Below are 14,793 nucleotides of genomic sequence, written 5' to 3'. Positions count from 1 at the left end.
CGAGTTCTTGCCCTGATTTCGATTTTAATCGGTCCAGTAGTGCTATTCAAACAGAAAGATAAAAAGTACACGCTTTTTTTGCTGCCTTCTCTCCGCAGAATTTGCGAATGGCATCTTTTTGTTACCCCAATCTTCATATCTATACCCCTGGCTAGCCGCACCACTTGTCCTCTTAGTGTGGTTTTAAGGTTCTGAAATGTATAACCACAGTGAACTTGGCGATGAAGTAGTACATGACACGAACGCATTTCGTGATTTATTTTCGCAGACTCAAGAACAAATGTATTTCACTGTAATAAACATCCACCACCATCGCAATAATCTGCGACACCTTGACGACATTCTGCTCAAAGCAGTCTTCAAATGTAAGTACTTGCAAACAGCAGACTTAAACTAATAACTGCACCCTTACGTGGAACATGTCTGTTCTGCCCTGTAGCTCAAGTCAGGCTTCACCAGGCTCACCAAATGAAGAAGGATTTGCTTCTCACTTTAGACTGGAACTGCCCACACGTTGCAATGACAAATGTCTTCTCAAAGGACTTCGCTCAGCAGTATCAGGTAATTTGCAATTCAAACCCTCAACTTGCACCAACAAAATTAGCCCCCAGGGTTCGTCCTGAGCACTATCAGTAACTGGAAGCGATATACAGTAAGCGGACGGGAAAGAAAGGCACAGCGCGGAACTCCGGGCTTTAGAAGAAGAAAGGAACATCACAAGCGTTTATTCTAGCCCTAAATGTGTTCCAAATACAACATATGTGGCAGCGGCAAGAAGTAAATGATGTACAGGTTCAGCAAACTATGGCGCATAAGTAGACATATTATCTGAGTCATTAAGCAATTCACGCCAGGTGAATTGACGGGCTTCCAGACTGCTTTCCAGACTGCGGGCTTCCCCTTTCCAGACTGCTTTCGGCATTAAGTGTTAGAGGAACAGATCATGCCCGTTCGCTTTAACAACGCCCATTCTGTTTAGCTGACAAGTAGCAAGTCCTCCAGCTTCCGTTAAAGGGCAGTAAAGGGGAGTATTAAGCGCAGGTAGGTTGAATGTTTTAGTGTAAATATTGCAAATACGTCACTTTCCCAAAGAGATCAGTCGGAAAACTGCATAAAATAGGAAATGATGCGACAACCTTCGAAAGTTCCGGCGCGTTGTCAGATGTATGTACATGCTTTTGTTTCTTGCGCAGTTATTGACATTGAGCGATAAATATTCTTTTATTTATCTTTCGTGCAGGCACTGCAACATCGTTTTCTAATTCGACGTGTCTGACTTCTTGCAAATGTTCTTTCCAAATGTGGCCTTTTTCTGTGATTTATGTCGGGAACGTGTTAGCTACGTTGTTATTTCTAACAGAGTGCACCATTATTCCTGTGCGGACGCTGCGCTGTTTGGCAGGGTTGTGTTCGCTTCGTACATTCATTCGGGGAGATGGAGCCCGTCAAGCGGACCGCTCGGTCATTTTTCTCTGACTCCACGACCCTGTGTGAGATGTAATGCAATGAACGCTGGCGTAACAAGAACACTACACGAAAGAGACGCCACATGCGCACCAAATGCTGGTAGTATTAATCTTGCGCCATCACTGACAGGAGCATAGCTTTGACATCCGATACTACTACCGTCGAATCGGGAAGCAGGAGAGGAACTACTGTAGAGATATGCGAGTGCAAATTGTCGCTCATTTCTCATGCTGTCCAGCTGACGTAAGCGAAGAAACAGTAGCGAGCAGGAGCTTCACAAGTACAGACCATGCATGAGCTCTCAGGCTCGTTTGCATTTTTTCTGAGCAGGGAAGCAGCGTTAATATGCAGGAATAGAAAATCCCCGACTGTAGTTTGTAAATACTTCAAAGTCATTATTCACGAGTAGGCAGTAGTACATCTGAAAACAAATAATCATCACCATGTCGGAAAACATTGCCGCAAAGCCTGCCGGAGGTTTTCAACAAGGGAAAGCCTGCTCCTCCCTCTGGATAGGGAAATGTGGCTTATTAATCGACATCGGCTTATTATTGGCATTCGCGACACATTGTCATGTGGCGGCCTGCCGAAGAATGAGGCGGGTTGATAGATGACTATGAGATGATTTATTGGCCGCTGGCCTAGCGCGAGCGCTCCGTCCCGCGCCACTGCCAGCTTCGTTTTCTTCATCACAACATTATGCGGCACTGGCATAGGCATTCTCGACATATTAATCGGCTTATTATTTACATTACTACTGTCGCTTATTACCTTTACTATATGATGAGATCACTTTTTTGTCCTAGGTTCCAGCATAGAGATTTTCTCGAATGTTATCCCTGCGGAAAGCCACACTATTTTTCCCATAGCAGATAGATCTATATTGCCGCTAAAATTTTGTACTTCCTCTCTTTACCACCGCACGCACATGGCTTTATCGCTGTCTTTTTATATTGACGCGAGACCGGAACACTGTGGAACGTTCAGGATCACAGATGTCAGCTTCTATAGTGTTGCAGATTTTTAACGGGGATGTGGACACTTTATCTTGAAGCTCGGTAACCGTAATTAACTTCAACTTAGAAGACCGCAAAAATAATTCTTACTGCTACTAGCTGCCACCGAGAGCAATTCCTGCTAACGCCACTAACGAGATGCTTTCCCTCTTCTTCTGCTTCCTTCCGTATCAATCTGCACAAACTAGAAATTTCAGTGAGAGCAGACTTAACCGTCGCAATACTATGTCATTTACATGCATTACGTAACCCGTACAGTAAGCAGTGCTTAGGCGCAGCACTACAGGCCTCGCACACAACCTAAAAGCTTTTCACATGTGTTACTGGTCAGGGTTAGCGGATATCCTGCGTTTCTAAGTCTGCCCTCTAGGCTTATACACATGAACTCCTTACTCGAATTTAGAACCGAACGTGAACGTGGGCGAGTTTTGCTACTTTTACGACTTTAGGACAGCGACAACTGAAGCGGTTTTCTCTACCTAGAATTACAGGCAGGTTTTGGTTTCAAATTAAAGTCTCGAAAGTTGGCAATTCTTATCGTGCAGCAGATGCCTTTCGGAAATTATTCAGTTGGCTTCCCCACAATGCCTGTCGCGTTAATAATGACTCTTTATGGTGACGGGAGGATTGGGAAAAAAACAGGTAAATTTGAAAAAGAAAACTCATTTTTCTAGCTTTTCCTGCGGGTTCAAAAACGAAAAAAAAAATCGTACTTAGTTGACAGGAGTTTAAATCCTCTCTTAAGATCTCGTAGAGGGAAATTGGGTTGATGATAATGATTGCTGAAGGATTCTTGACGTCTCGCAGATTCGAATTGCTCAATCACATTGCAAGGGGACACTTCTGGAAAGGTTAACTTTTTATAAGAATTAAAAGCACAAAGGAAGATACAAGCAAGGAGAAAACATATTTACACTTGACTGGCTCGCAGTTCTACCTGACGAAACCAGCCCTCAGTCCTGCCGAAACAGCTGGTTTTAAACTCTATGTCCCCGCCACGGGGGGGAGAATAACCAATCAGGTTCTGTACAAACATCCACCCAATAACTTATTGGGGAAAGGAAAACACCACCAGTCAACAATTTGGAAAGGATAGCACAACCAGTCAATGATTGAGGAAAGAAGGTAGCTCATCGCGACACCGTACACATGTGTACACTTTCTACCATCACGATTTCGGATAATTAGGCTTTCCTGCTGCGAGCTTCGCGAACACGCTGGGGTTGCGCACGAGGCCAGCGAAAAGTTGTGCTTTCGCTCCGCGCATTAAGTGGCGCAGCTTTTTGTCTTCCGACATAGCAGGGTCAGCTCTCCGGAACAGCCGCGTCATGTCTTCAACATACATGCTGACAGTCTCATTGGGCATCTGTATACGGGATTACAGAGCCTGCAAAAGCTCACAAGAACAAGGTTCCGGGCTAGCTGGTAATGCAGTTAAAGAAATAACAGCGCGGAGAAACACGGACACACGAAGAAACGACACACACACGAGCGCTGACTCACAACTCAAATTTTATTCCGGTGGAAAGAAGCTTTAATAGAAAACATGAGGGGGTGGGTAACAGGGCTGCTGCTGCGATAACCGGCAATCAGTGTGGTCGCGTCACAAGATGGCAAAAAAAAACAACAGGGAACAAAAGAAAGTTATGATCGATAAATGGACGGTGTAAAGGGCCGCGAAACGGTGATCAGGTAGGTAACATTACAAAAAACAAAAAGCAATGAAAAAGTACCCATGAAGGCGGGGAATGGGAAAAACTATGAAGGACACAGATGAAATTATACAGGTGGAAACATAAAAAATGAAAAACTAAAAACGTGAAGAGGGTAAAAGTTTTATTACAAACGTGCCCAAAAGGGGTGTGGAACTATAAGCAAGATAAAAGCGGTACCAAGGAGGATTCCGTGAATTAATAAGCTGTGTGTGGCGCACCAGAAACCTCAGGTGTTTGTCAAGTCACCCAGAAAATCCAGCTCTTTTTTTTGACAAGGAGAGGGATGGAGTACTGACGCATTATTGACCGGCATGATGGAATTTGAGGGCTTCAACAATTTCCCTCGTCAGCCTATCTCGCCCTTGCGCAGTAGTGGTGCAACGATTAAAGTCAGGGGTGCAGAATCGTTCAGGGGTGATTTCTCCAATCTTGCACTTCTTACAGTGCTTAGACAGGTGCCCAGAAATGGCTATACTTTTAACATTGTTTTGATGTTCTTGGAGTCTGGTATTGACACACCTGCCCGTTTGGCCGATGTACCTCTTCCCACATGACACTGGCCCACAATAAATTATTCCTGAATTACAGGGGACACATTGGTCAGTGTGAGTCACCCAGCACCATCGCGGTTCCTGCGGGTTATTCACTCTGGAACAGAAGGCAGAAATCTTGTTGGGAGCCATGACGACGACATGCACACCGCGCTCTGTGCGACTTTTTTTTAGGCGATAACTGACTGTATGGAGGTAGGGCATTACCACAACATTTCTGTGCTTATCGTTTGAAGTATCAGGTTCGATGTGCTGCCGGGACTTCTTGATCATGGAGCCAGCTACGGAGACTAGCAGGTGTAAAGGGCAGCCTGCTGCTGAAAGGCGATCGGTCTGGTTATTGAAGTACTCCATCCCTCGGTACTCTATCCATCTCCTTGTCAAATAAAAGAGCTGGATTTTTTTGGGTGACTTGACAAACACCTAAGGTTTCTGGTGCGCCACACACAGCTGATTAATTCACGGAATCCTCGTTGGTACCGCTTTTATCTTGCTTTTAGTACCACACCCCTTTTGGGCACGTTATTTAAACTTTTACCTTCCTCACGTTTTTATGTTTTGATATTTTTATATTTTCACCTGTATAATTTCGTCTGTGTCCTTCATAGTTTTTGCAATTCCCTGCCCTCATGGGTACTTTTTCATTCTTTTTTGTTTTTTGTGATGTTACCTACCTGATCACCGTATCGTGGCCCTTTACCGTCCATTTATCGATTATAACTTTCTTTTGTTCCCTGTTGTTTTTTTGTCATCTTGTGACGCGACAGCACTGATTGCCGGTTATCGCAGCAGCAGCCCTGTTACCCACCCCCTCATGTTTTCTATTAAAGCTTCTTTCCACCGGAATAAAATTTGAGTTGTGAGTCAGCGCTCGTGTGTGTGTCGTTTCTTCGTGTGTCCGTGTTTCTCCGCGCTGTTATTTCTTTAACTGCTTACCTCGTTCCTGACGATCCGCGCTGGTGTATGTCTCGAGGAGACGACGGCGGAGCTCATGCCGTGATGTCAGAACTTCTTCACGATTCTCGTACCACGTACGAGCGCCGTATTCCAGACTGAAGAAGACACTGCGAAGGTTTGCGGCGTTGTCCCACTGATTGAAAGATGCGACGCGTTCAAACTGCATGAGCCATTCTTCCACGTCCTCAAGCTGACTGCCGTGGAAGGGCTTCGGTACTCGTGGGTTCTGAAGAGTGTAGTAATGAGTACCTTTTCATGGCTGCTCGTGCGGTAGAATCCAGTGGCCCGTGCTTATGGGGTGGTAGTCCTAGGGCGTAGTAAAGGTCAGTTTAGGGCGTAGTAAAGGTCAGTTACCGAGATAAATGTTGAGAGCATAGTGAACCGGGAAATGCAGTACTATTACGTGTATCAGTACACTAACCACAAAACTTCTCACACAAAAAAGACTTCACGCAAAAGGATACAAAAGTACGACGCAGTACGCAGTATCGAAACTAACCCAAAGCCAGAAAACGCGTCCCTTTCTTGATCGTGCGCGCCTCCACTCTGCACTTGACAACATCGAAAAACCAAAAACATCACCAGAATTGGAAGAACTCCTTTCGGACTTCACGTCAGTTGATAGTGCGCGCCTGTTTCGTACTGTCGTATCGTTTCGTCCTTCGTCTTTTTTTGTGCGGCCTGTTTCACGATGAACCACCCTAGTAACTGGCCGCACGATGGATGTTACTCAGTATCAGTACGCCTGCTGTTTATCTCCTCTGCGAAGAAGGAAGGGAAGGAAGGGAAAACTTTATTTACACTAATGGTTTTTCCTGCGGTTTGGGGGCATCTTCAGAGACGTCTTGGTTCTACCCCCAGGAGCCTTCTCTGTCGAAGTCCGCCTCTAATCAGTGGTCGGTTGCCCTCAGTCCAGGGCTCCGCTGGCCACTGCCGCCCGTTGAGCTCGCTGCACCAGGCCTTGTTGGTCTTCACAGCGGTCGCTGGACAGCAGAGTCTCCCACTGCTCCGCACTCGGGTTTTGTATTTTGGGGACCACGTGTATGTTTTGGCAGGCCCATGTGATGTGGTATAGAGTAGGTTTTTCGTCGCACCAGGGACATTTGTCCGTGTATATCGTAGTGTGCATTTTGTTTAGTATATGTAGGTTTGGGAAAGAGCCTGTTTGTAATTGTCTCCAAGTGACAGCTTCCTCTCTGCTGAGAGATTTGTGCGGTGGGGGATATCGCATTCTTCTGCCTCTATAGTTTTGTAGTATGGCCGAATATTCCCTGGGTGCTGGCGCGAGTTCGGCGGTCTCGTTGGATGCTCGGAAAGTAATGTATCCTCGAGCTATCCTGTCGGCCTCTTCGTTCCCTGCCACCCCCGTGTGCCCCGGTACCCACGCAATTTTGTGTGGGATCTTGTCGTTTTGTTCTTCCTGGTTTTTAATTCTGTCGCTCGCTGCGAGGAGTATACGGAGCGCGTGACGACCTATCCTGCCATTCATGTAATTTCGGCAGGCTGTTTGAGAGTCCGTGAGTATTGTTAGTGACCGCCCGGTTCTATAGCCCTCCGCCACCGCTAGAGCAACGGCTACTTCCTCGGACTCTGCAGCTGTGCAGCCTCGGAGAGACGCGCTGGTCATTTCGCGTAAAGACGAATCGACCACCGCCGCTACAGCGATTTTGGTATCTCCTCCTCTTCAAGACGCGTCTGTATACACGGTCGTGGCTTGAGGAGCGTATGTTTTCTCAATGAATTCGGCCCTCGCTTCTCTTCTGCCTCGATGGAGGTTGGGATCCATGTTTTTTGGTATTGGAGCTACCTTGAGGGTCTTGCGAAGCTCGTCGGGGATCGTTGCCGTCCTCGACATTTCTCGCATCGGCTCGCAGTATCCGAGCCTCTGCAGGAGCGCTCTTCCAGTCGTTGTTTGCAACAGCCTCAGTTTTTGCGACTCAAGCTGCGCCTCTCGTAGCTCCTCAAATGTGTTATGTAATCCCAGGGCCATGAGTTTTTCTGTAGACGTGTAGCGTGGTAGTCGGAGCGCTGTCTTATACACTTTGCGTAGCAGGGCATCCGCTTGTTGTATTTCGTTTTTGTTGAGGCACTGGTAGGGTAGGCTGTACGTGATTCGACTAACTACTAGGCTTCTTACTAGTTTTAGTGTGTCCTCTTCACGCATGCCATGTTGCCTGTTGGTGATGCGGGTGATCATGCGTGCGACTTGTAGCGTTGCTGCTTTCAGTAATCTAAAACTTTGAGTGCTGCGCTGGTTGGATTCAACCCACATGCCCAAAATTCTTATTGTTGTCTCTTCGGGTATGGGTGTCCCTTCTAGGTAGACGTTGAGTTTTAGGTCCTCGTTGGTTGGGACGGTCCGGTTTTGCTTGCCTCTCCAGACTCTCAGCAGTTCCGATTTCTCGGTCGAGCATGCGAGTCCTCTTTCTGCGAGGTATTGCTCTACACAAGAGGCCGCTTGCTGTAGCCTTTCTTCCTTCTCTCCGAGACAGCCCGTGTTTGTCCAGACTGTTATATCGTCAGCATACATTGCATGCCTGATGCCTTCGATGTTCTCTAGTTTTCGAGCTAGGCCTATCATAGCTATGTTGAAGAGTAGGGGTGAGATAACGTACCCTTGGGGTGTTCCCTTGTTTGGAGTGCGAATTTTGTCCGATCAAAGGTCTCCTATGCCGATGGTGGCAGTTCTATCGGACAGGAAGGCTTTGACGAAGCCGTGGATTCTGCGTCCGCAATCCAGGTTGTCTAGGCCCGTAAGGATCGCTTCGTGGCTGACGTTATCGAATGCCCCCTTGATGTCCAGGGCCATTATGACATTTTCTCCCGTCCGAGGTACGTTTCGCAGGACATCTTCTTGTATTTGAAGGAGAACGTCCTGCGTCGAGAGCTTCGCTCTGAAGCCGCACATGGTATGTGGTACACAGTCGTTATCTTCCATGTAATTTTGAAGTCTTAAAGTTACAACCCGTTCGTAAAGCTTGCCAAGGCACGACGTGAGTGATATGGGCCTGAGGTTTTCAATTTGTAGCTTTTTACCAGGTTTTGGTATCATTATTACTTCGGCGTGTTTCCAATCTTCGGGAACCGTCTCAGCCTCCCCATGTTTGTTAAAAAACCTGACGAGCTCTTGTATGAGGTCGTCGCTCAGGTTGCGGATTAGGGCGTTGTCGATTCTGTCCGCTCCGGCTGCCGTGTTTCTGGTGGTGTTTCTTATGGCCGCGTAAACCTCTTCCACAGTTATGGGGCGGTCGAGTTTCTCGTTTTCGGCTCCTCGATACGTTCCTTGGTATCGCGGGGGATTGTGATCGCCAAAACATTTTTCTCGTGCCTTCTCCAGTAGGGCGATGTCTGATCTCTCGAAGGAGTGGATGAATCTGTGGATGGCTTTATTGTTTTCTGATTTTATTTTGGTCGGATCGATTACTGCTCTTAAGAGATTCCAGGTTCTGGCTGTGCCTAGAGTTCTCCTAAGCGAGTCGCTGAGTTGTTCCCAATTTTGTTTCGCGAGTTGCATCGCGTATTCTTCCGCCTTTGCCGTAATTTCTGCTATGTTTAGTTTTAGTTTCCTGTTGTGTTTTTGCTTCCGCCATCTTTTGGCGAGACTGCGTCTCGCTTTCCATAGCCTGAGGAGGTGGGCGTCTACTTCGGGCGTTCCTGGCGTTCTCCTTAGACTTTTTGTGCATCGTTGTCGCGTTTCTCTCAGCATGCCGCTCCATTCCTCCAGTGATTGGATACCGCCTTCAGATTTGTTGCAAGCCCCGCGAAACGCGTTCCAGTCAGTGATTTTCGCCTGTCCAATCTGGCGTCTTATGGTGTCGGATGCTATTCGTGTCCGGAGGATAAAGTGATCACTGCCTAGATTTTCCATCATGTTTTCCCACTGTGACTCCCTGCTCTTCCTTACGAAGGTGAGGTCCGGGCATGTGTCCGTGCTCACGCTATTCCCGGTTTTCGTGGGGGTCGCAGGATCTGTGATTAGACTGCAGCCAAAGTATTCCGCTACTTCCACTAATGTTCTTCCCTTGATGTCTTGTTTCTGGTATCCCCAACTCCTGTCCATGGCGTTGAAATCTCCTACGATGATGAGCGCATTTTCTTTGGCCAGCTTGTGCGCTCCATAAAACAGTTCGAAGAGTTTGGCTTTTCTTTGTCTCGGCGGGCTGTACACATTCAGTAAAAACGTGCTGCGTCCCTTTCGTTTCTTCGGAATGAGTTCAACAAGCGCGTGTTCAATGTCGGTGTCGGCGATGGTATCGTGCCTAATGGCGGTAATGGTTTTGCTGACTAGGACGGCCGCTTTACCTTCGTTTTGACTCTCGTAAACCTCGTTCCCTTGTAAGGTCGGCTTGATTCCAGTCTCTTGGAGCGCAATTACATCAGGAGGTGTGAGTTGTGTGTTTATATATTGTTTTAAGAGGGCCTGCTTTTTGCGGTAGCCTCTGCAGTTCCATTGCCAAATATCTAAGTGTTCTTGTTCTTGCCGATACGTACTGATCATGTTTACGCGTTACTGCTGTTGCCTTGTTCGTTTGCGAAAGCTGTTAGCGCTGGACGGTTGTACGCCATTTCCCTAATCTTTTCGGCATGTTTTTGTTTTCTAAAAGCGCTTCTGATCTCTGAGATCTGCCCTTGGAATTGTACTTGCATCTGTTGCATTTGCGACTGGATTTGCTGCATCATATCCTGCATCATCTGCTGCATCATATGTTGCATTCGTGTTTCAAGGTCTCCTTCGTTCGATGCCTGTGGTTGTCGTTTTGGAAGGGCTCTAGTCGTGTCGAGTTCCCGCTGTTATTCCTTTAGTGTTTTTGTGAGTTCCTCAACTTTGCGTTCGAGCGAGTTTTGTTTGATTCGAGCGAGTTCTAGCTCGCGTCTGAGCGCATCGCTGCTCGCGTCCTTCGGTTGTGTGTCGCGACTGTCTTTCTTGTTTGTGTTGTTTATGTCACTACCCTTTCCTACCGAGTGCGAAGCAGTGGTAGAAGCCCAGCTCACCTTGCTGCCGCTTGTCTGGGAAGGCTTCTTCTTTTTCTTTTCTCTTGCTGCTCCCCCTCCTGCGGGCCGGCTGGTGGTAGAGGCGGGAAGGAGTTGGACCTCGATCGGCTCCTCGATGTCTCTCCCTCTGAGCTGAGCCATCGCTTGGGTGGTCGCCCGCGTTGGTCGCTCCGTCCTCTTCCTCCTGTGGGTTTTGGCCTCGCTTTTTTCAATCTCTCTCGGCACTCCTTGGATCCAGTCCGGTGTGCCTCGCCACAGATTATGCACTTGGGCGCGCACTCGTGGTCGTCGGGCGGGTTCGAAACTCCGCACAGTCCACACACAATAATGTTCGGTGTGGGGCACACGTCAGAGCGGTGTCCTTGCTGGAAGCAGACGTAACACGCTTGCCTAGTGGGGCGGTGCTGGTAGCATGGTACTTCTCCTCCGTAATAAATGACAAATTTCGGCAAGACTGGGCCGTCGAACGTGAGCACTGCCGTCTTGGATTTTCCGAGCATCCTTGCCTGAAGTATGGTGACTCCTTGAGTTCTGACTCGTAAGTGTGCTTTGAGTTCTTCAGGAGGGGTACCTGGGTCTACACCGTGGATCACGCCGCGCAGGACGTCTTCTGGTGCCGCCACGTAAGCGTTCACATCATAAGTCTTTCCGTCGAATTTGAGACGGGTAATGTGCCGCACTAGCTGAGCCGTTTGCTCGTGCGGGGTGCTAACGATAATGATATTGGATCCGGTGCGAAGCCTTACAAGTAGGTCCTCGTCCTTGCATTGCTGGCCGCACGCCATGACAATGGCGCGCGCTACTTGGTGGGTGGTGAGGGACTTCACCATGAGTCCTTTCTTAGGTCGAATAATGATCTTGTAGTCGCTTCTGGGGAGTGGCGGCATTCTTCGCCTAGGCCTGCTCTGTTCCCTTGATCCATTGTTGTTGCAGCCGGTCGCATCACCCGGTAATTTTCCATCGTGAGGTTTGGCGGCTGGGCCGGTTCCCGTGCCTTTACGTTCTTTTCGCCTTTGAAGTTTTCTCTGGCGCTTGGATTGTGCAAGCTCCCAGCTGGCAATGTTGTTGTACCCGGCTGGCTTCGACTCGACGAGGAGTCGGACGGGATCTCGTCCTCACTTCCCAAGTCGGCGTCTCCGAAGTCGTCTTCATCCATCTCTTGGAATTCGTTGAGAAGGACGTTTGGTTATTGTAATGGCACATCGTTGTCTTGGCTGGGTCCCGCCATATGGTCCGTCGTTGAAACGGCGTCGATGCTACGCATCGGGGTCGTCGACAAGGTTAGCGGCCCATGCTCTCACGATGTCGAGCTGGGTGGCCCGTTAGGGTTAGCGGGCCGGCGCCCGCTTTATAACTTTCAAGTCTGGTAGAAAGCCGGAAACTGGTCCTACCGCTTGAAATTTCTATCCTGGGGATCCAGCACTTGATATCTATCCGTTCCGGAGAAAATCCGGCGGCGAGAATGATTTGGTCCGGTCGAATTTGGTCAAAATCTGAGGAACCGATGCGACGCGCGTCCGCTTGCTTGAACCGCCATGTAGAGTCCCCTCTGCGAAGAGTGAATTTTTTTTAAAGTGTCTGTGAGCTCAACAAACATTTTGTCTAAATATCTTCTTCTCTTTATCTTTCACTAGTTATTCCTTAGGAATTGTTTTTCTGTTAGAAGGTACGTACCCGCGTCATTTGCTGAGTGGTGGGACGTATTTTCATTTTATTCAGTTGCAAGTTCAGCGCTCGTTCAACGCCTCGCCTTTTTTTTAATGCTATGTCAGCGAAATACTCTTCGAGAAAACAGCTTTTGCGGCGAACCAGCCCCTCAATGTTTTTTGCCTCGAACTGTGAAGCATTCTGACTATACGTGTTTGTTAGTAATGTCCAACATTCTCGCATAAAAATTTTGAATCTTCGCAAATTGTGAGATACTGTTATAGAAATATTGAATATATTGGTCTTTCTTGTTATATGCAGCAAAACTTTTCTTTTATATTGCTTCCATAGATCGCATCAAATAGTTATTATTGCCATAGAAATCTATTTCGGAAAGCTTTGAACGTTAGCAGCACTGTTAATAGAAAAAATGCAGGGCTGCCGTTGGATGATCACCGGATATATTGATTGTTACAGTGACACCTTACGAGATATGAAAAAATTGCCTTCATCAGCGGTCTGCCCATGAAAAATGCTTTTTTCAGAATTTTTGTTGTGCCACTACCTTCTACAACTGTCTCAATGCCTGGACGTTATGATAATAAGTAAACAAACAAATAAAACACCTAAATCAAGTAGAAAAACCTCGAATACTGTGGAGGTCTCGCACATTATCATGATTGTTTATTGTCAAAGTACTACCAGCCCTGACAATCGGCCCAAGCACGAGGCGGGTACAATCAAATCTGACAAGTGATCCATTAAAAAGCGAAAATAAGATCTCATGGGAAGAGAAAGCAACCACCAGTTGGCTGTTTCGTTATGAAACAACGTTTACGAATCCGCATAAAGGTAGCGAAAACAATTAGTAAAACGGAGTGTAATAAAGATGCTCTATTACCTCCTCCATAATGATGCAAGTACCAGGCCAAGCGCGTAACACGCCTTGGATGCAAAACACTCCCAACTCACGTTCGTGCGCGTCACCGCTGAGAGAGTCTTCCTCCGTCGAGAAGACTTGGTATTTGAGTAAGCCAAATCATGGCAAAATACAGTGGATTCTTAAACTGCTGCGTTGACAAAGCTCTTGTGCTGATATTGTTGCGAGCTTTCCTTCAATGAACGGAAAACGAGTCCGGAAACAGTTCTGGAGGCGTTCATGATTGCGACATCTGAAAGTTGTCAGCATGGGACCCTGGCTCAGGTTTCTGGGTAGCCAACAAAAGCTTGGTTTGGATTTGCGGTTTGAGTCTGTTGTGTTGTCCATGTCTTATTTGTTGCGCAATACTTTCGAGAAAATTATCTAACCTCCACATGAGTGAATGGCAAGGTATAGGGTCGTCCACTTACAGCTTGAACACGACTGAGTGGAGGCGCCTGGGAAACTATTGCACAGGTGCAGTGAGAGTGGTAGGCGAATGCTGCGGCTTTGTCGTCCGCAGTAGCTCGTCCCTCGGCTTGTCGCGGACGGTAGGAGCTGTAAACTGGCGCGCTGTAGCAGACCAAGAAGCCGGAGAAGCCGGAGGCGCCACTGAGATATGCTCCGCGGAGCACTGGCGGCACGGAGCCGCGTTCAAACTAGAAGTGGACGACCCTGTACAGGCGGAAAATGGTTTTTCGAGTAAAACTGTTTTGATCTCTGTCTGCCGCTCACTTTGGATTCAGGTTACTATTGTTGGTTTTTAATGATCAATGCTGTGGTTATCAAACCTTGGCAGATTGACCGGGAGGATTTCGAGTACGCGTTGCTGCGGCCGAAGCGTGAAGAGTTTCTGCACATATTCCTCAACCGTGGCTTCCTAGTGCACAAGTACCTGACGCCAAAAAGACTTCGGCAGCTCTTCGCAAAGATACAGCACGAAGAGTTTTTCCGGACTGTGTGCTGGGAAGGAGCGTTGGGCCATAGTCTGGTACGTATGAACTGCATGAAAAAGGAGCCAAACGGCACCATTTGGATTACGCCTAATCTGAATCGGTATTACTGCTGCGGTACAACAAAACCTAATCCGGCGTGCACTTGGGTTCTTCACATCAAGGATACCACATGCACGTCAAAATGCTTACATACCCACAGTCAGTAAGAGTAGGAATACAGAGTTAAAATGCTGATTATAATTATCTCGCTCACCAATCACATTATGTTTGGGGGACAGTTGCAAAATGAAGAAAAAATTTCGTGATTCCCCGAAAAGGTATTTCCCAATATGCTGAATTAATTTTATCTATCGGTGTATAGACAAATATGCCGAATAAAGACACTTCTTATATACGACGTTAATAAAATCTGCAAAAGTATCTGGTGTAGTTGCGACATAACGTTACCCAGGCTTGGAAGAACCCAAGCGCGTTCGGACTCGAAAATGTCTAATCCTGCTTGTGCACAAAAGGAGTTCCAGTTAATGGAGCTCTGCTTACACAGGGCTTTCGGTTCTTTTCCGAAAGAATTAT

General features: G+C 47.4%; 1 protein-coding gene across 1 annotated transcript in view; it reads left to right on the top strand.

Annotated features, from left to right (window-relative positions):
• LOC149337289 (transient receptor potential cation channel subfamily M member-like 2) overlaps positions 1-14,793 on the top strand; it is a 350,682-nt gene that overhangs the window by 29,401 nt on the left and 306,488 nt on the right. Inside the window, exons 5-7 of the mRNA XM_089554378.1 lie at positions 286-365; positions 440-561; positions 14,064-14,255. Coding sequence (XP_089410504.1) covers positions 286-365; positions 440-561; positions 14,064-14,255 — 394 coding nt within the window. The remainder of the gene's footprint in view (positions 1-285; positions 366-439; positions 562-14,063; positions 14,256-14,793) is intronic.

Source organism: Amblyomma mixtum, chromosome 7 (genome assembly GCF_055824585.1).
Source record: "Amblyomma mixtum isolate Tamu chromosome 7, ASM5582458v1, whole genome shotgun sequence".
In the NCBI taxonomy this organism is placed as follows: domain Eukaryota; kingdom Metazoa; phylum Arthropoda; class Arachnida; order Ixodida; family Ixodidae; genus Amblyomma; species Amblyomma mixtum.
The sequence above is the reverse complement of the archived record's forward strand: the minus strand, read 5'-3'. Positions and strand labels throughout refer to the sequence as shown.